A 26346-nucleotide genomic window follows, 5' to 3' on the forward strand; every position below is an offset into this window, starting at 1 on the left:
ATACCACTCAAATATCCGACAAAAACTAACAAAATTATCTTACCGGTAGAACAACGAGTGGAATGGTTGAAACCTCGATAGATAGATGCCCGAAAAACGTATCGAACGCGGCGGATAGGAGCAACGGAATAACAAGTTCCTTTCAGATAGCAGATACGCCGCTATTGAGCATCAATTTTGCAGAGAACACTTCGCGAAGCTACAGACCTTAAAGCGTATCCACAACACGACCTACATACTTTCCACACCGAAAGCTCACCATTAAGATAGAATAATTCCTGTCACAAAGCTGGAATTTATACGCTCGAGAGTTTGCAACGAGGAGCGAGCCGGCTATGTATTCGTCTATGATCGTGAATGCAAAATGTACTACTCGATGGCCGATATCGTTGCCCGTAACTAACAGTTCGAGTCCAAAGTATCAGACGACAATAGCCGCCGCGCCGACCCGATTCACAGCCTGCTTTTCAATCCTTGCCTACTTTACGAGTCCCTCGACGCCGTGGCTGGCGGCGCTGTAAATAAGAACCAGAGTCACGTTGTCCTCGAACAAATCTCTGTTTCGATGCTACATATTTTTCTCTTCTACAGGCCTAATGCGCCGTGCTTCGCCGCAAGGTGTCACGGATAAGGAAAAGTAGATACGTATGTGAGGGAAGCATGTCGAGAAAATTCTATCTAATGGAATTCAGCCTCCGTGTACAACGAATTCGTGTACATATTGTAACTGGCTGAAAAATTAGGGATCAGTCGAGACTAAACAAAAGTACAGCAAGTAGGGAAGTAAATAGTTCGATTATCCGAACTAATTACTTACAAATTAGTTTCAAATTTGACCAATGTAATCGTGTAAACCATGTCTCGGTACCGTGCTAACGAAATTTCAAAATATTTTCCATAACACACATAATATATCCATGAAAAATTTCTCTAAGTGTCCCAATATTTTCGTCAGCCACTTTGTTTCATTGAACCTGGTCTCGTCCCTAATTATTATCAAACAATCGTTTTCTTGCGACGATACCGGAATCGCTTTACAGAAAATGTTAGGTAGGCCTAATCGATCTCTAATCCTTGACCTCCGTCTCTCCATCTTTTTCTCACATTCTCCTTTGTCTTCGTCCGCTATTTCCTCGTGGGAACGGGGGATTGCCAAGACGATTGGATTCCCCGCGGTTCTCGATGACGACGAGCTGTCGGCCCTCCTTCCTCTGAAAACGTTTCCGCGGTGACATCGGCATCGAGGTGAAAATCGACCGGAGAAGAAAGATTACCGGCTTTCGTGGCTCGGATTAAATTTTCTATGGCTTCGCAAGTCGCCGACGATCTTTCGATCTTTTACCTTCTGAACTGCGACCACCCCCGAACGATTCTGCGCCTCTGCCGAACTGTTCTTACGATCAGAAATTGCTTTTCCGCGTGGTGATAAATTATTTCTCGATTTTAAAACGATTCGTAGGATTTCGACCTGGCATTTCCTTCGTCTGGATAAATGAAATTTTTCCATTGGCAAATGAAAAATTAACCCGTGAGAAATCCATGTTTACCGAGTGAACAGACAGAAAGCGTGTATATTAAAAAATTATTAAACCTTCCGGCGTCTTTACGCAAAAGAAGAAAGAAATTCTAACAGACATTTTCTTGGCAGGGCAGTCTGTTCAGTTGGCGAGACGAACAGTACCCAGGATTCGACACCAGGCCTCAGTGAGTTTGGAAAGGTAAGTTAACAAACGAAGTCACCATATACATGCATATGCAGGCAACAAGGGAGAGAAATTATAAGTCACTGTTCCCTGCTTTACAAAACAATAATTTTTACGTCGAATAAACTGTCAATAAACAATCCCTCTTGCTGTCTTCGTACGTCACAATGAGCAAGCAATTTTAAATCAAATTCCATTGAATTTTAATTCTATTGGGATAAATATCAATACATTGCTTGAATTTATAAATCAATTGCGCGAAATATTATATCTAAACTACGTTAATTATACTCGTTAAAACATAAGCTATACGGCGATTATATTAATAACTGTGCCATCAACGACCAAGGTAGTACATGAAAATGTTTTCTTGAAAAGATATTCCATCTCATTTAACATTTCGCTGGGAACAGTTTCTACAGCGTATTGAAAACAGGTAGGCGGGCAAATATTAAAGAACGATCGATCGATCGTCTCCGAGCGATAAACGCTATATTTATAAGTAACCGTAGTACTCTCGATGAACGAAGGTAAATAATAATCAATGAAAAGCAATCAATGACGATGCGCGTTCTATTTACGCCACGTTTCTTCATTCTTCCTGAAGTTATAAGCGCGTGACCTATTTGAATAGAATCTCGCGGAGAAGTTTCAATCGTTAAAACGGAATGGGGAAAATTTTCCAGCCGAAATTCGTTGCACGAATCTCGATATACCGACGACAAAGATAAAAGAAATAAAGAAAGAGAAAAAGAAACACTGGTGAATTTTTTTGTGAACAGAGATGGGGACGAGATGGAGCATTTTTTATCGATCTTGCGGAATTTGCACTCTCTCGGTGGTAGTCTCTGTCGCGTGATAAAAAAAAGAAGAAAGAAAGGGGTTGGAAGCGGAAGAGATGCAAGCGAGAACGTAAATCAAATAAGCCATCTCTGCTATCTTCCCCACCACCTTTGCTTTTCAGTATTTCCATCCCTCCTTCGCTAATCTCTCCCCTTCGAATTCTCGTCTCGTTCTACTGGATGCTGCCCTTTCCACCGTTTTCTCTTTGTTACTCCCCGTTCTTTCTTCTTCTTTGCCTCTTTTCCCTCTCATTTACATGCGCACCACCGTGGACCACGGTTTCCATTGTGTTCGTGTGCAAGCTACATTGCCAGACATAGCTCGATTGTTCAAGCACACCATCGACTATATTGAAACAACGTCGGTACAAAATCGTTATTGCGAAGGTACCACATGGCAACCTTGCTAGACAATTTACTACAAAATTCCACTAATCCGAGGATTTCAAAGCTATTCCCGGTTGTCTTGCTTCTCTCTCCTGCTGCACCCTCGCCTCGACCCGCTGTTACGATACAGACTGTAAATAATTTCGTGATGTAACCGAGTTCCCGAAAGGATTTTCCTCGCGTTTGTTTCTTTCGATATTGAATTCGAGTTGCTTTCAATACCACTGTGTGACATTACGTAAGCATCCGGCAACGACGTGAATCTTTCGTATAAATCGCTGGAAAATAATCTAATATTTCGTTCCACGCCGCTCGCGAGGAAATTGCGTTGTCTATATTATTCGATAGTACAAACTTTTGAGGAAGAAAACTGACATATCGAGCTAAACATTTTTCGTAAAATGATAATATTATTAACACTTATAATATCGAAGGAAATTACTTTCCTCGCGTGCAATATAAATATTTCAAGTGCGTGCATATTTTGATTAATTCTGAAAGAGGAAGATTCAAACTGGGTATTTTTACGAATTTCATATTTATAATATTAAACGCTTTTTTCACTAAGAATAAATATCAGGATACTTTAAAGTCTTAAATATTTGTCTATTATCGTCATTTATATAGCATAATGTATGAATATTCTCTTGAACAAAATAAGATAATATTGAAAAAAATATCCACCAGTTCGAAGTTTGCCGACCCGCATGGAGGCGAACGAAAAAGCTGAAAACAAACAGCGGTGCGTTTCGTTAGAAAAGTGATCGCAAACAAATGCAAAAATAAAAGAAACTGACAGCTGGAAATCCTACGATCAGCTTCGTATTTACATATTTATTTGTCCTCGTGAGTCGCGTAACTTTTGCACGGAATATTTTTCTCATTTAAATACGAAACTGCATCTCTGTACCTTGTGGACCAAATATATTTCAAGAAAAGATTTCGTTTCGATGTGTATGTACACTAGTACACGATATTTACGATATTTTCCTTGTTCCTTTTCTATTTCCTTCTTCGATTACCTAACACTCGTATTGCACACCCATGGTATTCTCCTTCGTTGCTTCGCGTAAGCACGTGCACGCTTTTCTTTATAGAATACATACACTGCGAAACGCGGTATAGTTCAGCTAGAGCGCGATTCTTCGCGATAAGCTTAAAAATTCAACGAAATACGTTACATTAATTTTTGGAAGAATATCTTGTATTCGTTGTTACTTCATTGCCCAAATCGATCAATGAAATTCGTATGGACATACACCATACATACACCATAGTTTTTTTTGCAAAAGTTTTGGCAAATATATTTTTTAAGCCATATCCTTTTTATATGCCATTTGATAATGCCAGAAAATAATCCATCTTTTCAAAGGTCTACGGTATAATATTCTCTCGAATTACGCCTGAAAATTATAGCTTCCGCAAAGTCAAATTATTTCCAGCAACCTCGCTAATAGAATCTCGTTATCTGAGAACGCGCGAACGTTTAAATATTCGTTATGAAGAAGGAATGGCTGCGCGGAAAGGTAGCTTAAATCGATGGAAACACCTCGTCCCCGTTGTCTGTACAAAATCGCGCATACCGAGAAAAACGAACATCACTGGCTTCTTGTTAGAGCGAGAGTACGCTCGCAAAAAAAAGACAGCGCCCATTGTGTTTCTTCTTTTCCTTTCTCTCGTATCGACGTCCCGGTCTATGCACCGCAGCAGCTTTTTTCTTCTATTTTCGCGCGATAGGAGAGGCGGCTTGCTTACGCCATCGACTAATGTTCGCCAGTCGAAATGTCGACGTTTCTTCGTCCTCTACGCTATTTTTCAACCTTACCACCATCCATCCCCTCTCATCCTTCACCCTCACGATCTCTGAATTTTTCTCTTCTCCTCTCTTTCCTCCTTCTCTCGCACGTAATACCTCGGGACCATCCCGTCTCTCGTGTTACGAGAAACTCCGATCATCTTTCTTAATCAACGCCCTGTGAAATCGCGCCGAATTAAAGGTATCTCTTAAGTCCATGCACACGTATATACTGACCCTTCCGGCGTTTCAGAGTAATTGCCTCCAAGTGGCACGTCTTGTAATTGTGCGAGATTGCCAGGCTCCCATATTACTTTACCGCGGCATTAAGGAGCAAAGAGGGCGTAGTAATTTTCAGCACTACGACGTCCCCACTTTGGTCGCCAATAATTTTTGAATTGTACAAATTCTGATTACGAAATCGTTCGATTAATCCCGTTCCCTTTCTCTACGCGTATGTAGAATGTGTAATTTCATAAGAAAAAAGCGAGTATTGTTTTCGATCGTTTGTTTGCAGTGAACGTTCGTGTACCGTTAATACAAATCGACCAAAATGTCCATGACATAGGCAACAGTGTACACTTTGGTTTTCGATCTTACTGAAAAAACACAGCGGCCGCGCCAGAGATGAAAAAATCGACGCAGAATAATACGTTTAAAATGCAGTGTATGTAGTGTATGGCCAGTGCGTGTATATTTTCGTTTTCGAGTTGCTCACGATTCACGGGCAATTAAGTTTTATACGCTAACCGAGCTGCGGTATGAAACAGAAAAGCACGGTGCATGGAAAGAAGAAAAAGGTTCGCTAGGGTGGCGGATACTGGAGAGGGTGAAAAAAAGATTGTTAGAGCAACGCAACCTTGTACGGTCAATGTTGCGCTCTGTGAGTTTCGTTCTGTTAATTAAAGAGCACGTATACGTATGCATCATGACAGAATACACGGCCATCCGTTATGTCAGTTAATTTCTATAATGTCCGTGGCAGCGACGAATGCAAAACAGGAACACGTGGCTGCTCGAAAACTAGGCTGCTGAAACGAAATTCGAGTCGTTTTGCGTACGAATAAAGTTCGCCGTGGCTGAAGGTAATGCAAACTGTAAAATCATGTAATCTCTTTGGCGGCGGTGGTCAGCATGAAAATTTGCATTCTAACCGTGTTCATGGAATTACACGCGGTTCGACCAAATCCACGTATCGAAAGCCAACCTCTGTCGATCTTTAAATACGTGACAATTATTTGGCCACGTCATCGGCACATTTAACAGTCGACGGTATTTATCCTATCTAGAGCCAAGAGTTAATTCAGTCACGTGGGCGGTGATAACGTACGCGATAATTCCTTGAAATTATTCTTGAAATTATACAGTAGTGTCACAGTGATGTGCTGATTTAATTAAAGGTCAACGTTGTGTTAACGTAACATTTCGCTTGAAATTTCTTTTTCCATTATTGTATTGTCCGTTTTTCTCACGGTGTGGTTATGAAAGTGAGTAATCTTCTATGAAAGAGATTAGTCAATTTTCTCGTCGCTACTTTTTTCGTCCGTCTAGTTCTTATCATTTTATGAAGTTCAAGGGACTCGAAGTATATAAAAGTGTGAAAACTCTCTGTATAGAAGTATTTTTATTCGTACAATAATTTTTGCAATAACTGCAGAAAATGCAATTTTTTATTCAAAAGAAAGGGTCGACGATTACAGAGTAAGGGTTAACAAAAATTAAGCATGAAATATGCATACTTATATCTTATTATTTTTCAGGCAGTTGTCAGGGAACTAAACAGACTGGGAATGCTTGTGGATCTCTCTCATGTCTCAACAAGGACTATGAGGGCGGCCCTGCAGACGACGAGGGCACCGGTGATTTTCTCTCACAGTGCTGCCAGGGCACTTTGCAATTCCACTAGAAACGTGCCAGACGACGTGCTTAGAAATCTGGTAAGTTCCCGTGCAACCACATCGACATGGAAAAGTTAGGAGTGCATGGAAATGCGATAGGATAGTGCGGCAAGGTTAAGCCAATTTCGATACTCGATCAGACGAACGTTATGCGCTTCCCTTTCCATGAATTGGACACTGCATAAATCCTTGTTTCCAGTAGAATTCAATTCTTTTCAACCGTAACCTTTAGACAATAAAACGTAGTATCGAAAGACTGCCAGAGCGTTCAATAAAAAATTAATAAAAAAAATATATATGTAAAATAGCATAGAAACTATTAAATACGACGAGCATAAAAATAATTAAATACAACAAGACAATGTTAAATTTTACGTATTGATGAAGCTGCAATATTCAACCCCAAACTTCTTATTCTTTAAATGTAATAATATATATTGCGCTGAATAATAAGATCGTTCTATATTGACTAGCGTATACATTTTAAAAAATGTTTACTATAGAAACTGCTATTTTTATGTAAATATATTACTTTGAAATTCTTCGATTTCGCTACAAACCGACAATAACTCGATAAACACAGTATCATTTAACAGAAGTATCAAATGATAGGAGAAACACTGTATATCAATTAGCAAAGGAACCTATAGAAAAGGACAAAGCAGAAGAAACGACGTCGTAAAAAGCCAAGTATTTGGTTGCGGAAACGAACGTTTTTTTTTTTTATTTATTTATTTAAATTTTACAATTTGTCCAGTAGGATATTTGGTAAAATATTATAGCTTAGTGGTATAATAATATAACATGTGGGTGGCTAGCCCCAGCGGGGTACCATCTTCGTGTTTGTTAGGTTATATCCTTTTTGTCGGAAACGAACGTGGACGAAAAAAGGGAAAGTCGCGCAGAATGTTGTTGTAAACCAAGGGAAGGTAGATGGAGAGGGGGTAAGAATTAAAATGGAAGGAGAAAAATCGACTTACACGTTCGCAAGTTCATCTGAAGGCGCCGCGACGCGGTGTAAGAGTTGAACCGCCAAGAGCACTCGACGCCTGCACAAAGTGATGCAATGAGTGCAGCAGGGTGCCGCGTGTTGCATACGAACGGAGCAAGTTTGACCAGCTATAGAAAATGTGCGATGGATGGTCGAAAATGTGTTTTCACTATCTACTTTCATCCATTTACTCGATAACTCCACTTCTCTTGATTTTCTACTTTTTATGTTACTCAATTGTTCACACGTTGACTGTCACGGTAATCACTGATGATTTGTTAAACCGCGCTTTATTAAACTTTTTAAAATCATTAAAACAAGATAAATTTCATGGACTAAAGAAATGTTCAACAATGTGAATGCCAGAGACAACATTGCGGGAGAAAAAGTGTGCGAATAGAATATAATATTTTGCGAAAATTTATTGTTATGGTGTAGTATATTTCAATCTATTGCGATTCTTAGAGTAACATGTATAAAGTTTGCTCGCATGATTAACACTGTATGCACATGTCTATGTACATTTTCCGCGTAGAAACTATTAACCGGATATAGGAGATAGGAACCAACATAAAAATCCTAACATTACGGTTACGAGTTTTTCTACGTCTCGGAGGAGCTAAGTAGATATTTTATTAAGATCAATGAATTTGTTCTGGACCAAGCCGTAGAGTCGTGGAAAATACAGTCATCAATGTTTTTCCTACTCTTGATTGCTCTGAAATATGCAACGTCGTATAATTCTGAAAAATTTCTGGTAAATTATCGTTAAGCGCGCCAGTAGAAATATATCAAGTCATAAATAAGGTAACCTCATATTTTGCATTTTGAATTTCTAGGGCAAAGCCAACGGCGACTGTTGAACTTAACAGACAGTAATTATTTGGTTGTAGCAATAATAAGTGTCGCTTTTCAAAGACAATTTTATTTTATCTGTTTCAGGGTCATAAAATATTCAATAATTAACTTCATTATATAACACATAAAGTGCAGCCGAATAACATGTATAACATGTTTCTCGGGTGATTCCTTGCGAAAAAATAAGAAACGAATGTATAGCATAAATTTTTTTCGTTCCAGGCTTGATTTTCGAGAAAATCGAGTTCGAGAATTTGTCAAGTATATTTGAATTTAACTAATTTCCAGGCTGGACAGGGGTAAATAGATAATCGTTCGAATACTTCTTCCAGAAAATAAAAAATTTATAAATATTAATACCACATTTTGAAAAATAAACTGAAGCACTAACTAATCTAGTTGTCGCGTATCTTTTACAAGCTCAGCGTTGTTAAAATCTCCAAGCAATCTCGTTGGTCCGCCCAAAATGATGGTCTTTGTACGCAAAAAAGCAGGAGAAAATAATTCAGTTTGAGCGTAAATACGGTAGCAGATAAAATTGTTAGTGAGCATTTATGATGTAATCCATGCTTAACCCACTACCGACCGTCGCGTCGTCGTAGCTTTTTGGGTCGCTCGATAAATTTTAACGTTTTAGTTACAGTTTTCCAACTGCTACATTGAAAGTTAGTGAACCGACATTAAGTTTAATCCCCTTTCAGATAATATATACTTAAAGTTCATGGCATTCTAATGTTAAATAACAAATTTTGAAAAGCGTGCGCGAACTCTGGAAATCAATTACAGCGATATAATTTTTAAAGTTAATGAAATATGTGGACATAGTAACGCTAGTTATAATGTCAAGGACATGAGATACTTTAAAATTACACATCGGTCGAGTAAGATTGAAAAACATAAAGGAAATATTTTGCGTTTAGTAAACTTACGTTCAATCTGCTTTCGTTCTATAGTAATGGAAGCTATAAAATTTAACATCAAATAATAAATTATAAATGTTCAATGTAAACCTTTAATGTTTAATGTCAAAATTAATATTAATATTTAATGCAAAAATTAATAGTTAATATTAATATTAATTTTGGCGTTGAAATTGATATTGAATATAAATATGAATTTTAAATCCTAATTATACATTTTGTCCATTTATGCACATTTATATTTCCCACGATATATATATATATATACATTCGTAAATAGCCCAGCAATAAGTCTAATAGTCGAAGCTAAACTTTGTAGTCACTAGATCAAAATGTTTCCTCTATCATCGGCTATCACTTCTTGCTTCGAGTGATTAACTTACTTATAGTTCGAAAGTATATGTGTACAAAAATACATACGAGTATTCCTAACCCTTCCATCCGTTTTGACCAACTGTTCGCAAACGTTGGCCAACGAAGAGATTATTTGGTTTTAGGTCAGTAAACACGCGACTAGAACCAGGTCGGGTGTTTCGAAAAGTTCAGGGTTGGCCCGGTCCAGCCTCGTTCTAGGATTTGATGAAAACGCATTACGTGCCTCTCCTTCTCTCTCTTTCTCTCTCTCTCTCTCTCTCTCTGTCCTCTCTCTCCGTGTATCTATCTACCTATCTATCTATCGTATCTATCTATCTATCGTATCTATCTATCTATCTATCTATCTATTTCTTCCTCTGTCTTCTTGTCTGAAATTCGAAACCAGTCGAGCGGTTGAAACGTCAGCTGAACAACAAGGAAAAGGGGGTGAATTCGTCCGTTGAATGTGTCAGATCCGTGCAAACGAATCGAGAAAAAAGCATAGGGGATGAAAAAAGAGGGAAATTCGAAGCGAGTTCGAAACGACCAAGAGGATATATTCAGGGCAGAAAGTACATGTTCAACGTGGCGCGGAATTCGCGCTTGGGATAATGGTGGAAAAAAGTCACACGGGATACTCGTATAAAATAATATACGAGCTGGGTCAATGAGGCTAGCAAAAAATGGTTCTGCAGAGAATTCTGTAGGATTAAATTGGGATTACAATACGTGAAGGTACATGATTTATCCGACAAGGAAGTCAACTGGCCAATGAGAATGTACAATCTGTTTTTAAAACGTTCCCATGCATCATAAACACTCGGGCTAAACAATTATCTATATATTTACGACCCTCTACGTGCGTTAAACTTTCCTTTTCGGACAGTAATACTCTCCACGGTTTTCGTCGAGTTCGCGCACGAAAGTTAGAAAGCCGAAGAAATAAATCATCAGGATTCTAAATCAGAAGAAACTCGAATCGCGATGATCTTCCATTCGAAGCACAAAGTTCTCGCAGTAATTTACGCTGTAGCGTGTGGCCAAGCTTCCACAATTATTGGATTCGTAAGTGATTTCACATTAACGACACAACATTGGGTAAACTGATTGTAAGTGATTAAGTCTCGCGTGCAAAGCTCGATTAAAATTTAATCCAATCGCTGCGCCTGCCAATCACTGACGTCGAAATGACAATTACCCTGTGTCGATGCTTCAAGTTAATCTATCGGATTAAATTTGAGACGACGACAACAATGCCTTAAATTCCATTTAACCATGCGTTCGTGCACTCGACTGGCAATTATTAATTCTTTTTTGTATATGGAAAATCTTTTTGTATAAAATTCGTAATAGGCGCGCGAATTTTTAATGTGAACTTGACAAAGAATTTAAAAAGAAACAGTGAAACATTATATAAATATTCTTAAAATAAAATTTGATTTATATGAAAATCAAATCACAGTCGGATATTAAGAGGCAAGCAATATCTACTAATCCAATTAGTTTGATTAAAATCCCTGCTAATTGTATCTTTACAAGAAAGAATCAATATGTGTTTCTTATTTGCTTCACCGGTACAATCAATACTGGCTCGATCATGACGAAGCGACAAGGGGATGAGTTACACCAATCAGAGGCCGAACGATGGCCTGTCTGGTAACATGTTATTAGCTGTGCCACACTGCTGCCCCAATTAACGCTGGCTACTTCATAGTTTAAGTCAGGTCAGGTATCGACTAGACGGGAGGGCATTGTCTCTTCTCTCGATTGGCACATTCAGTAATTGTCGATAGGAGGTAGAGATAAAAAGGTCCTGATAAAACTGGATGGCCATGGCGCACTAGCTCCAAGCATTTCGTGTTAACCGAAACGGATAAAAATCGGTCCAGTACTTTAGGAGATTCTTTAGATTTTCATCAAAAGTTCGGCATTGACGAATCGGCCAGATGTAGCTGCGTTGCTATCTTGGACCGGATTATAAAGTTAAGTTGAACGAGGAATATAGAGGTCAGCTAAATGGAGGAAATTAGAGTAGTTTATCGCGCTTCTTTCGTGCCGATTCTATGTCTATAGCTAACTTTTCTTTTTAATTAGAGTGTATCGATTACTGTACCGTAAAATCCGTAAAATCTCTATCATGCAAATTGATAAGAGAATCTGCAGAGTAGCTTCAAATAATTTCTCGTAATGCTAATCTTAACATATGCGAGTAACGTAAATTCCACTTATAAATTCCGCTTAAGCTGCTAAATTATTGGTTAATGGCGCAAATTAAAATTGGATAGATCAAATGAATATTCATCTAAATATCATCGGAAAGGAGTAAAGCAACCTCATGCCAAATTTAAGCGCGACAAGCATTGGTGAACGAACTTTATAACGTCAAGCGAGAGAAACGTTTTCATTGTACTATGGCAAAATTCGAAAAAGCAAAATTTTGTATCGGGAAACACGGCGATTTCCGATGACACGACGCGCGGACACGTCGCGTCGTGGATATTAAATGTTTCATGGAATTCCGAATCAATTGTTCAAAAATCCTAGTAAGCGAGGAATATGATTTATAGCAGTTGGTGGTATTAAAATTTCAATGCAATGTGTACCGTCTCCGCGGAATGGAAGTGAAATTGCATTCCTCTGGAGTAACTTTACGATCTCTTCGAATTTTATTGGCGAGCAATTCAAGAGCTGACCGCAAGACCCATACCACTGGTCTACTGAAAAAATCACACAACTAAAGAAATTAAATGCTTCAAAAAGTCGGCTTGAAATAGAAAATTATCAATGACTCTGTCATCTAACAACGTGGAAGTTGTTCCTTTTACAATCTAACGTAGTTATACTAGATAGTAAATAAAACTTCCGGAGAAAGAACAGACGCGTAAACTTTTTGCAACATAACCACCGATTTCTTTGTTACCCTATAATATCGATTGCGTGCAGATCTTCAGATGTCCCCTTTACCAACGCTATAAGAACAGGAACATAAAAGCAAGTGGAAACAGATGATTCTGATGGTAGCCAAAGTCGTTTCCGTTTGTCTTTTGAAAAAGGACTCTGGACGAAATCAATATGGAAAGCTACGAATGCGTCCCAGATTTGAACAAGCGACCAGCTCATCGAATTTCAACGTGCGTTTCCCAGTCGCATTTCAGAAAGTATGCCGTCTCGAATCGCAACTTTTTTAATATCGTCCAACAGCGTAGAACATTCGAATCGTAGATTGAAGCGGAGAAATCGTAAACTACGAATCGATGTAAACCGTTACTTTCTGTAGCTTCCAAAAGCTTGCGTGTCACGCGAATACTTTATCATAGCATCTTGTGCTTTTCAGATTTGACAATTAGAGAATTGAATTTACAGATTCGAATACTTTATTCGAACGATCTATGTAATTTTTGTTTAAAGATTTCGTTAATTGTGCGCTATTGCGTTCTGTAGATACATTTTGTAAATTACGTAATACAGTACGTCAAGGTAAATTACTAAATTTATCCGAAAGCTGTTATCCTACATAAATAACGAATTGAATTACGAACGATATGCGCATTTTCCACAAACTGACCTCAACAGTTAATACATACTCTGAAATTGATAGCTTTTTGTCGACTCTATTTATGAATTTTACAAACTACCAGCAACTTTCTAAATTTTTTACCTATATTCATCTTTTGAAACAGTCCATATGTATACTGCAAGAATGAGAAGAATTTTTTGAAAACACAATAAAAATCCAATGCCTTTGTATATTCGCAGAAAATGAAATAACCGCTTTATTCTTCTCCGCACCATTTTACAATCGCTTCTCTTTGCGCGAATAATATTCAGAGCTGTACAATTTTGGCATATCTCAGGTTAATACATCTGTTCGCAGGCTAAAAATGGCGGTGTAGCAATGGTTCCGTTTTATACATACTTCATAACGTGCAACAGTACAGCCACCATAAAAGACGTTATTGGTACGTAAAGCATCATCGATATGTTATTTCGTTCTTACTTAAAGCAATAGTCGGCTGTAGGAGAAACTCCATTGCAATTATTAGCTTTGAAATTCTTTCCACTACGCAATAACATGGTCCATTTTACAAATCACGATTGTTTGATATAAAAACATTTAATTTCGAATACTGAATTTATTATTTCGATAAATGTTGTCAAACCTTCGCAAATACTGAAAATATGGATATTTCTAAAACGTAAAGATTAAAATTCAACATCGATTGTGAACTGATTTGCGAAGTACGCAAGATAATATAATTTATAACTGGGCTGTTGACTGAAAGATTGAGATCGCCGTGCTCTGTGTAGGAGCTGAGAATTCAAAAATAATTGGAACTTAGAATCCTTGAAATTCCGAAAAATTACCTCGGAAATCTCTCCAGTCCGAACTTCAGCGAAATGAACACGCGACAGTCCTATCGAGAAGAATGGTATAAAACAATAAATATAAGAATGGATTGACTTCTACTATGTTGATAAAACACATTTATATTCGAGCTGAACAATGATTCGTTTCTTCTGTTCGATCGCGTTCACGTAAATTAATGTGAAACTGATTAACACGCGCGCCGGGACCAATTAACAATCAAGCAGAAACGCATTTTGTTCAAATGGAGTACAGTAATGACGGTGCAGGTTGAAAATAATAAAATCCACATTTCAAATGCCACGGCACGACCAAGTTTATTAAGGACGACCATGCTGTTTCAGCACACATCAATCACATTCGAAAGGTGGCGGGGATCGATCACGTTGGAATAGGAGCCGGTTTCGACGGGATAAATTTGTAATTATCTTTCGAGTATCCTCGGCGCAACAACGCGCATTCAGAGAATAATCATTATCGATACTCGGGTCAATGAAGCAATTACTGTTGTATCTATGGGGAGGGAGTTTGCCAACATTTCACTGGCACACACAATGAACACTTAGGCGAACGCGTAAATCGTAAAATTGCTTCCATTGATACGAGACTGCTGAAACGAATTTTAGTGTCGAACATCTATTCTCTGAATGATAGAGGTCATTATGAATCAAATAAACCGACACTGCGATTATCGATGCGCTTTTCAGCACTCCTACCGGCTTGGAGGATGTTTCGAGGTATCCGCAATTGTTGGCTACTCTGCTGGAGGATCCAACGTGGACGGAGGAAGACATTAAAAAGCTAGCTGGCCTCAATTTATTGAGGGTATTCGCTAAGGTCGAGCAGGTGAGTTATATTTCTTGCCAATTAATTAAAATGGATATAATCAAAGAGTAAAATAGGATTTGTGCTGATTGTATAAGAGATATACTTGTTCAAGAGGAATAGATGGAATGGATAAGTTTATACTACAGTACATATAATATAAATTTATATTAAAAGTTCGTATTCCGAATATAACATGGAAATTATCTTTATTTGTTTATTACGATTTATAAGATTTACCGGATAAAATTTGTTGTAACAACCAACTAAATTTTAAAAACAAAATTAGCTAAAATAATAAGGACTCTAAGATAAACAAAATGTCCTTATCATAAAATATGCAAAATGTTATAACCTCGAGTTTGTTACTCATAAAACGTTGAATAATTCAAAGATTCCAAAGCAATTAAAATTTGCCTTCTACGCGAGATTATTATTTAAATTCTATCGATATTTATGTATATTGCCGTACGTTCTTAGCTATTAAAAAAATGGAATTTTAGGTGCGCGACGAATGGCACAGAGCGGCAGTATTGCCAGTGGAGAAAATCAGTCCACCTGACAACTCCGCATGCGTCTACGGAGCGTCTTGATCTTCTTTGAGGACATTCACAGCAGGATTCCTCGATTTTCTACGATCGCCGAAGATTCGACACGTCTCATGGAACTATAGGACCCTGTAAACGTGCGGACTGGATCAGCTGAAAGATCGTTTTTCCCTGAAAACATCTTTTTGAGTTCTCCGGGGAACTCGATCGCGCCTTATGAAAGATGAAAAATTGAACAAGAACGTACGTTCCATCTGTGAAAATTGATAAGATCGAGACCATGTGTTGAACGATCATCTTCAGGACAAGTTCAATTTCCTTCCTTATCTTTTTCTCCTCTCATTCACACGCCGCGCCGCCATGAATTATGCGATTGTATTTTTTTTTGCCATTTTTGACTAACTTTATGAACAAACTATCTTGTTCCTCATATTGTTATCGCACTTCGCTGAAAGAACATATCTGTATAACGTATAATGGTTAATTTGCTGCTATTTTAATAGCTGGATACGTCCGTCCATACTATCAAGTAGATATATAATTATTGAGAACTTTTTATTTGTTTCCCTGTATCGATTGCATCTACGGAAATCAGCTTTTTGATACACACTGCGCCTGTATTACCTCCCAAAGGAATTTTACTGAGAAACCGCGAACATTTGTTTTATTTCGTTTATAAAAGTGTTAACACTGAAACTGTTAATTTATAGGAACTGGAAATTTATAGGAACATAAATATATTCAACGGCAAATTTATTTATAGCATAAACCGTATTTATTAGCGTGTTTATCTACATAGAAATTTTATACAGAAATCTGAGCTCGTCCTGAAGATATTCATAGATGAATACTTATAAGCGTAAGAAAAAGCGTTCCTGAATGAATAGCGTGTAATGATGCGGACAATCGAGGCGGCCAAAAATGCTTGCTAGGAAGAATTTCATTCGAACGAGGATACTCTTTAAGAAACGTTCCCTCGGTATTATCCTGACAGAAATCCAATAAATGTTTTTCGATACTTCTACCTTGGAATAATTATATAAGATCTCAAGCGATGGATACTAGGTGGCACGCGTTCAAATGTCAATCAGAGAAAAGATCTATTAATCATGATTTAACGTTGAATGATTTGATAAATTTTATTTTCTAATTTACAACTGCATGATAATATCCTTGACATAGAGGAGCAATTAGGATATATTCGAAATAACTACTATATAAAATAGACGAATCTCCCAAATATTACACCTATCCTTGATATACTTTCTTTTTTAATACGAATGATATGAAGATTATAGCCTTAAAGACGCAGATAATCATTTGAATGCTTGCTCCTTGTCAACTTAACAAGTGCGCTTAAGACCAAGGAATTAAAGAAAAACCAAAAAAGAAAAAAAAACGAAGAACTAGAAAAACCGGCGAGAAAATAATGAAACTTTTATAACATTTAATTAGAAATTTTGAAACCAGATCACAGAAACCAATATTTACGTATATACGATTGTTTAAAGCTTTTAGAGTTTCTATATTTACAAATGACAAAGAATTTTTGTCATTTAGAGTTCGTCACCAAAGACCATTAAGAGGAAAGACTTGTTCGTCACTTATTAAATGTTTCCAACCTCCGACTGAAATCCTTAAAAATGTTCTTATAACGTTTGTTATAACGAGGCTTCTATTACGCATGCATGACGCAATTATTTGACGCAACTGCTGGTTCATTTGTAAACGAAATACCTTGTTAGGACTGCGAATATCCGGATATCGATAATATTCGAATATTCAATTAATATTTATATAAAAAATTGAATATTTCATAGAATCAACTGCGCTATTCAATTATCATTATTTAGATTTGCATACATATGTATATGCATACTGTGCGTTATTAAAAACACAAATGAGATAATTACCTTTTTATAGTAGTGTTACATTTGAATTTTAAATAACTAAATTCTTCTAAATTCTTTAGATTCCAATCAAAGTGGATAATTTTCAATCTATATGAAACATCCTTGTAACAGGCGCCTTTCTTTAACTAGAAAATTAAGTAGAAAATTCAACTAATAACCGAATAGAATTAAATTATACTAAATGCTTTTGTATCTAAAATTTCCTTTTTCGATAGAAGATTAAATTCAATATGAAATTTTTAATCAAATCTCTACTTAGCTTGGTCATTTTGGCGTAATGACGTTAATGTTGGATACTTGAATATTATCTAAATTAGATCAAGCATTAAAAATCCGGATAAATTGGCAGGTCTATTTATTATGCTCACCAATATGAAACACTGCCAAGCCAATTTATACTGAACCATTATGACATGAGAAACTATAATTGCCGAAATCCCTTTTCGATATAGTAGTCGAGACGTAGCAATAAACTTTTTAGTCGATAAATCGTAAAATAAAACCGAGGACTCGGGAATGAGAACACGTAGAAAATACTTCTACATATCTAGAAAAGGGAACTTCTTTTGGGATGTAACTTAAATTAGAGACAGTGAGCAAGTACTAAACAAATATTTCATCTGGTTTGCCAATCGCTCTCGGACATTGTCCTAAGTCATCCGAAAATCTAGGATACGCGCTGAGGATCAAGAAGAGAAGGATGCGAAAATTTTGAACGAGGCAAAAGCTGAGCTGCGAAGTGAAACGCGTTGTGAAACATTGGGAAATAATATCGGATCAATTACTATTATTGCAGACACTGTAAATATATATAACGTCGTGCTCGCATACATCAAATATTACACCGATTTCCCTAGCGTTTACTCGACGAAATTCTCGCAAGCGTCTTTGATTTTTTCGTAACGACGTTTTTCCATTATCGACTTTGTAATATCACGATAAGTATCACCGGTAGATAGCAAACGGAACGCTCGATTGTGAAAATAAGACACAAAGAAGAAAGGCAAAAAACGCACTGCGAATCAAAAGATGCGAATGATACCGAAAACTAGCGTAGACTGTCCTAGCTTGTACGAACATTTCGACTTTTCTTACTTTTTTCCGACGTGGGGAACGCGTGCGAGAAATTTTTAGGTACCTGTAATTAACATTGTTAACGACTATACATATATATATTATATACATATATTATATAAAAGAAACCAAGGCGCCTTCGACAACTCGCAGCACCATTCTACGACTCTGGTAGAAGATTAATCCATGGTGAAGGAATTAACAAAAATTCGTTCTGTATCAACCCATTTGTATCCACAGACGCATTTAAGGACAAAATATCTCGCCATACGATGCTTCTGCAACACTTTGGACGATATATCTTGCGTGTTTAATTCGTCGTCAATTAACGTCATTAATTAAATCTTTACTTTTTGTTGAGATTCCTGTGTCTCGTATTTATAACGTTTTACATCTCAAAAACATTAGTATTTCTAGTTAGCTTAATATCATCGCATTTGATCAAAAACTTATTGCACTATTGGGTAGTACTTATCATTTATTTTCTTCAACTCTATGCCACAAGATTAGTCATTCTAGTCGCTTACCCAATACGTACATAAAATACATCACGAAAAGTAAACACGGATCGCTATACAAACTTATTGAACGATCTAATACAACTAAGTATCGTTTTGTACAAAAGAAAATTTTAAGAGATATATCGTCTATAGATTCGACAGGATTAAAAGAAGGGTTCAGAGGAAAACTAGTACGAACGAAAAAATTCTCAATTAAGAAAACTATAAATAAAATTAAATTCTAATAGAGAAATGCATATGCTTCTAATTAAGACACGTCGTTAGATTGCGGATTTTTATGCATTTATGAGAAATTTAAAGATGCAAAAATGGATAGAATACATTTAATATATAAAAAGTATATAAAATACCCAAAGTACTTGCACTATCACTTGTTATAATACGTATTAGCTAAAACAAATCTCTGCTACTCCTATTCTTTCAACTATACACAATAACAATACTCGTTATTATACCTATAAAGGTTTGATTATTCATAGCAAAATCTTCTACGTTCTTCATAAACGCAGATATCATTTCTTCATATTTCTGTCCTATTTAGTGCCGAAAAAAAATTCGCTTGTACCACTTTTTCACTGAGTCCCTCAAATATGCACAATATATCGCGAAATGCAAAGGACGTCGAGAACAACAATTGCGTTAAAGGCTATCGGTTTATACAGCGAATGATCGTTAATTACTTTACACGAAGCGAAAGGTCTTGAGTACGATCGTTAGTGGAAGCTTCTTTCCTCGAAGTAAAAATACGTACGCTTGCGTTTTCCTCGGCGTTGACAAGGATAACAATTTCAAATCGACAAGCAGAATTTATTGTCTACCGATAAAATAACCTTAGCGAGACAGCAGGATCCTGTTGAACGAACTCTTAGCAGCAATAACACTGATAACCGCCACGTAGTGAACGATTAAGTAGTGTAAAAGACCAATAGGACGATATTTACGATTTCTAATTCGTAAAGAGTAAGTCTAGCACGTTAAAAATATTGATTGGATCGATTCTTTGAGAAATACTTGGCGTCGAGAACAATAAATTCTTCGAATGCTAAAAAAGAAAAGGAAATTCGTATTTGATTCGCTTCTTTGATTCCGACATTCTATCAACGATGGTACATTATTTATAGCTGTTCAAAATTTTTCATGATCGATGTTCGAGGGAGACGAAGTATATTTCTCAAACGATTGATTCGACGGCAGTACATTGCTCAATACCATTGATCGGGACATGGAGATGGAAACAAGACTCACTCTTGTGTTTACGATAGCGTTACAACCACACGACTCATGGAATTATTCACATGTAGACAAAATGATACCGTTCTAGTTTCGTATAGCCGCAACGGTGTATTCTTTGTATAAAGAAAAAAATGGGGAGAAAAAATAAGGGGGAAGAAGAGATCACGTTTTTCCTTCGAGGCGAAAAAAAAATTGCCGAAGATGGGTTTCGAAGCCGCGTGGATGCCGAAAAGAAATTAATTTCGAATCGACTCGTGAGGGAGGAAACTCTAGATAATCATTGCGAGCGTGCGTGAGTACATGAGTGCAAGTGGAAGAATGAGAAATGGATACGGTTGAAATAAATCGTCGTATAATAATCAAGAGAAATATCGAACGAGTTGAAGGAAATCGATGTTTCGAGCATTTCAAGAAGATAAAGGCAAACATTTGTTTACATTTTTTTATTCTCGCGTGAGAATCAAGTCGAATTCTTATTTTTGCAAATTTTATTTATCGATGATTTTCTTTTGTGAGTCGAGTATCGATACGCTGAAAGATCTTTTTAAAAGGCTCGAACGTCGAACGAAAACTGTTCAACGTGTTCATTTTCTATGAATTAAGTAGCGAAACGATCAAGCACGCATGCGTAGATGAACTTTCCTTTTCTGAACCGATTTAGCAAGAAAACAGAGGCCAAAATCAATTGTTCGTGTAAAGGGCGAAAGTAAAACGTTTGAACAGAGAGAGAAACAGTGTGAGAGAGTGTGAGAAAGAGAAACAGAAGAACCTTAGAGATAAATCTTAACGTACATAACATAAACAACACACAACTGCCTAGAAACTCAGATTAATAATATTGTAACTTACTATATTATATACAATTACAACCGACATGTCCAAACGCACAAAAGGGCAAGTTTGGCAAGACGAGACACGCGCATGTAAATAGGATATATCGACGTGTAATCCACAGATGTATATAACAGGGGATGTGCAAGAGAACCAGTTTCAAAAACCGAAACTTGAGAAAACTTGAAGCCGTTTCTGTCTGATCTTGGCTACAATTTTTCACTTTATTCCTCGAGAATGTAATACTTACGACCATTCGTGGCGAAAAATTTTGTAGCCAATGTACGTATGAAGAGATAAATTGAACGAAGTTGCAGAATTGTGTTTTCCCTATTTATTCGGTAAAGATAATAATCGTTAGATAATTTAGATATTTATGAACTATTACCTAAATGATTGAATTTGTAGGCTGCTTTCTTTTCTAGATATTTTCTCCTCTCTAACGTTTCCTTTTCCCTTAAAGTTGCTTCATCCCAGCTTTCTCCTTCGCGAGTTTTAGTGTTTGAAGATTTATAACTTAATTTTAATAAAAATTCAAATTAATATTTAATGTTTAAACTCTCAACAATTGCCACTTTTAGACTTGGAATCGATTAAATACTTAGAAAACATAATGCTGATACTTCGTTCACTTGTCTACTTAAATTTAAACTGTTATAATGTCGAACGCTCGAGAAAAGTGTATAAGATTCGATGATTTTTAGATTGTTTAATAATGCTTCGATGCAATCAGATCAGGATGCAATATAGATGAGAAAAAAAGCTAAACTTAGATCAGCCCAATCCATATAGAAACATACGTTTTCCAATATTAAAAATGTATCCTACAAATATTTTTTATCTTTCTTTTTTTCGACTTGCGGCAATCTATCCTGTTTAAACCATCAATAAAGCATTTTTGTTTATATCATGTTTATTATTTTCATTAACTCAACTAGTTGTTTGTTACGATTGAATTATACTTTTTTAAATAGAAAATTATCAAGTAGACGAATTTTGAAATAAACATTTTTTAAATAAATGGAAGTATACAAGTTTGTTGTTATGATAAAACCGATTCTCGAGCTATTCGACAAACACTGCACGCGAAAATCTTTTTAGATGAATTTAAAACTAATAAAAGAGAGAGTTTACGAAATAAAAGGGCAGCTATTTACGAGAGAGCGAGAGAGGGAGAGAGAGAGAGAGAGAGATTGTAAAGAAGACGTATGATGATAAGGAAGGGAGAGAAAAGGGAGAGAGCGAGATGGAATGTATAGGCGATTATTAAAGAGACTATGAGGATTAAAATGATATAGAAAGTTTTAATAAATTAATTATTAACGCTACAAGCAAGAGACACTATTGATACCTACTACCTAAGGAAAATAGTACGTTTACAAGCATGTATACAATACAACAAACATTCACACGATCTTATACAATCATTGGGGAATACGCACGCATACATGTACACGTACACGGCATACAATCCTATGAACATGAAATGGTGAGAATATGCAGAATCCCGTGCGTAAATAAATTAATCTCCATTCGACTCGAGATTGCTATAATTACGAACGTGAAACGGACACATAAGACTAAGTTACTTGCTATTACCTACATAAAAATATATATTATATATATTATATAAATAAAACAAAACAAATATAGATATATATATAGAAATAAAGGATGAATGCAGAATGCGAATGAGGGAGAAAAGTGACTGAGCGAACGTAAAGGGAAATGAAAGAAATCGAGCATTTTTTAAAAGAATCGTCAGGCCAATTTTTCACGAGCTATATACGCTCCGAATGGCCCTGACGAATTTAGAAAAAGAAAACATCCAAAAGTGATACGTTATTTATCAACAGTTTTAGTTATACCCAAAGTGGTGAACCCTAGATCGTGTATAAGCTATTATAATTTTAGGGACTTCGGTTTGTTTGATGTTGAAAGACTCGCGGGAATGTTGAATCGATCATCGTGGACTCGTGTAACGGAACACTAAAATCGAATGATGTTTATTAGAAATCGGAGGCCAACTGCGCGTTTCTATCGCGCCCGAATATTTATTTGATCAGCTTGATTTTGAGGAAGAGCACACCATTCGGTTCAACAAAGTGATTCATCACGTTGCACGATGTAGTCGATCTTGTTTAATAGTTTTTTTCTTAGAACATGAGTTAAACTAGATTAAAGTTCTAACTCTTTGAAGTAAAAGATACTACAAACCTGAAGAATAAACCTCGTACTTAAATAAACAGATAAAGATCCATCCAGAAGAATATCTTTTCCCACACGCACATGTCGGCTTTACTGACTTCGCGAAACATTTTTTACTATCCGTTGACGCTTCGATATTTTAAGATATTTGCCGTGAGATGCGGGAAAAATTTCTGAGAATTCAACAAAAGAGCGAGTAATGGTCTCGGAGTTTGACAAACAGATTCGATTTTAAGTGTCGATCAAGATAAATGGCTCGCACGGTAACAAACTCAGGCGAGAGAAATAGATTTAACGAATCGAACAAGGACAAAGGCGATAGCGATGACAACGATGATGATTTTATCTATGTTAATCTAGAAGACATTGCTGGAACAATGATTTGTACACCTTCTATGAAGGACCGTAGAATACATTATGTTACCTAATACTCGTAAGCACGCATTATCTAATAAACATTATTTACAAAACTAGTCGATACAGTGACAAAAGAATTTTTTCATTTCTCTCCCTGACAATTCATAAATACGAAACAATAATTCGTTAAACGTATAATATTAACGTTATACGATTGATGCATATTGAATTCTTCTCGCTTAATCTTTTATAAAATTTTCTTAAAACCAAATCTTCTCGAGTCTAATAAAGGTCGTATAAATAGTACTAACATATCGAAACTGTTAAAGGGATAAAAAGTAAGTATACGTAGTAGTAGCATGCTAAGCTTTTACGAACCAATGGACTTGATCAACAATTTCTTGTCGAAAGAAGTTATCCGTCTCTGAAAGGAAGCGCAAAGAAAAATATAAGAATCGATAACGGAAAATCGATTAGTTAAAGAATATACAGTTCTTTGCATACCTTAAAAAACATTTGATAAAAGAATAATTTCGAAACGTGTTGAACTAAAAAAAAACCTATACTAACAAAAATATTATGTGTATCTAGTAATTATATTATATATTATATATTAAATTGAATTTTTACCAAAGTTTGGTTTCTTTCAACTTTAACTCCGACTTTAATTGTGGCTTAAAAACGTATAATGTATCGTGGCATTTCGTTTCGGACTGAATATACAGTTTTTGAAATTTACTCTCAATCTCGTTCTTGGTTCAATAAACAAAGAGTTTTAATGCTCCAGCAAAATAGAATAAAATTGAAACATGAAATCAATTATATCTATCATATTCTTCTGAAACTTTGGAAAGCTTTGAAACAGAAAAACACGGTTGGATTGAAAACGAATGGAATAATATGGTAAAGTAGCAACGTAGCAGAAAAATCGCAACATAACTGAAATTATTTAATAATAAAACATTTTCAAATAACTGAATCAATAAAACAAACCAAATTACAGTACTAATACCAAAATTTTCCCAAAAGTCATCAATCTGGTTTAATCATCGAATTCCAACTTCAGCTCGAAACGAGGACCAAAGAAGAACATAAAGGTTTTATCGAGCTGTAGCCAAAAAAGGAAGAGAAGCAAAAGAAAGGAAGATACAAATCAATGTCCGATAAACACAACAGCACTCGTCAAATCGACGATAAGCGTCGACGTCGCGTCACGTCTCATTCGCAACAAACGTTCAGAAGAAGGAGACAGAGCTAGAGCAGAGGATCCGTATAAGAGAGCTTGCGATATAACACATCGATCTGCGTTCGCGCAAGCGTGTTTTCGGCGTCTAGCTCGAGCAGATTTTCCCCTTGCCACCCTGTATAGCCCGTGACCGGGATACGATACCAACAGGTGATGCTGGAGGAGTAGAGACACTCCCTCAAGCGGCATCGTTGATCGTCGTCCCCCGAGTCCTGATCCTGACGGTGATTTAGTAGCGTTTCCAGCCGTTTTTCCTTCTCCGGCGAACAGCCAGCACCCATCCAGGGTGAACGAGGACAAGGCTGGGGGACCGGATTTCGTTAAAGAGACGCAGGAAACGATGAACAGAGAAGAAAATCGTGGCGGTTGAAACATTGACGATCAGCGTCGCGTCTTCAATCATCGCGCGATGATTTAGTGAACGATTCAGTTTCCATCGGTTCGGTGTTTTCTTTCCTTTCTATTTATTTCAGTTTATACGTAAGACTTTCTGTCAAGCACTCTGTGATACCTTAGGAGACACTGAATATACCGCCAGAAGGATCAACCTTCGATAAACCGACAAATATCTACTCTGCTTGACCGCTTTAGAAACACCTAGTGATCGCGCTTTCCACCTCGTGCTTTCTACGACGAAGTTCAAAAGTTGTGAGCAACGCGTGTCTCGTAAGGTGGTTGAAAGGGTGGGAATCGTTTTCCGATGGTGGGACAGAGAAGAGTTACGATCCGACGATGATCCAGTGCAGATTTAGTGGCTTCCTTCCGCGATGAAACGCAGAATCGTGTGAGAAAAAGCAGGAGTTAAGCGGACCATAAAATTTAATTCCATTGGACTCGTTTTAAGGGAATGGGAGTTAGGCGAGTAAAACACTTCCATTTGTTGATTACTCGAACATAGTAAAACCGCAAAATAATAAAAATAAAGAGAAACATGACTGCAAAATAGTGCTGCAAAATAGACGGAATAAAGATTCGATATTGCAGTATCGATGAAAAAGTGAAGCTTATATTTTGCAATTTTGTCTCGTATTTTATGAGAGTTTAAGAATTTGAATGAATACGAAGATCATAAACATCTCATCGAAGAAAGAAACCTGCAGGATATTTATATCTTGAAAGATTTCTTAAGACATTTCTCAGCATTTCTACGAGATAAATAACTGTCTCTCACAAAATTTATCGTAGAAATATTAATGATATTAGTCGAATATCGTTTTCAAAAACACATATAAATCATGTTTCTGCATTCTTATTAAACCACGAACAAACAATTTTCTTCCACCTTCGTAGATTTTATACAAAGGAATAAATTGATGTCAAATATCAAAATTCCTTTCTAAAATCTTCAAGCTATTAAATTAAACTATTAAATTAAGATATAAGAATTCTATGGAACCAAGTGTGAAACAAAAATATGTACAGAATATTCATACGTATAATGAATAAATAAATATAGTGGGCATAAACAGTGCGAAG

At 36.5% G+C, this 26346-nt stretch overlaps 1 protein-coding gene and 1 long non-coding RNA gene across 4 annotated transcripts in view; one reads left to right on the forward strand and one right to left on the reverse strand.

The window, feature by feature from the left end:
• LOC117207501 (dipeptidase 1-like) overlaps window positions 1-16170 on the forward strand; it is a 146234-nt gene extending 130064 nt beyond the window's left edge. For all 3 annotated transcript variants that reach the window (XM_033447801.1, XM_033447800.1, XM_033447802.1), the window contains exons 8-13: window positions 1649-1718; window positions 6488-6664; window positions 13623-13707; window positions 14459-14534; window positions 14822-14960; window positions 15443-16170. In XM_033447801.1, the coding sequence (XP_033303692.1) occupies window positions 1649-1718; window positions 6488-6664; window positions 13623-13707; window positions 14459-14534; window positions 14822-14960; window positions 15443-15532 (637 nt within the window). In that variant the 3' untranslated portion in view covers window positions 15533-16170. The remainder of the gene's footprint in view (window positions 1-1648; window positions 1719-6487; window positions 6665-13622; window positions 13708-14458; window positions 14535-14821; window positions 14961-15442) is intronic.
• A 580-nt stretch (window positions 16171-16750) lies between these two features.
• On the reverse strand, window positions 16751-17808 carry LOC117207502. The gene is made up of 2 exons (XR_004487529.1): window positions 17401-17808; window positions 16751-17365 (listed from the first exon to the last, which is right to left on the reverse strand). It is a non-coding gene; the product is annotated as an uncharacterized LOC117207502 (long non-coding RNA).
• Window positions 17809-26346: the final 8538 nt, after the last annotated feature.

This window comes from Bombus bifarius, unplaced genomic scaffold (genome assembly GCF_011952205.1).
Source record: "Bombus bifarius isolate JDL3187 unplaced genomic scaffold, Bbif_JDL3187 scf7180000008033, whole genome shotgun sequence".
Lineage (NCBI taxonomy): Eukaryota > Metazoa > Arthropoda > Insecta > Hymenoptera > Apidae > Bombus > Bombus bifarius.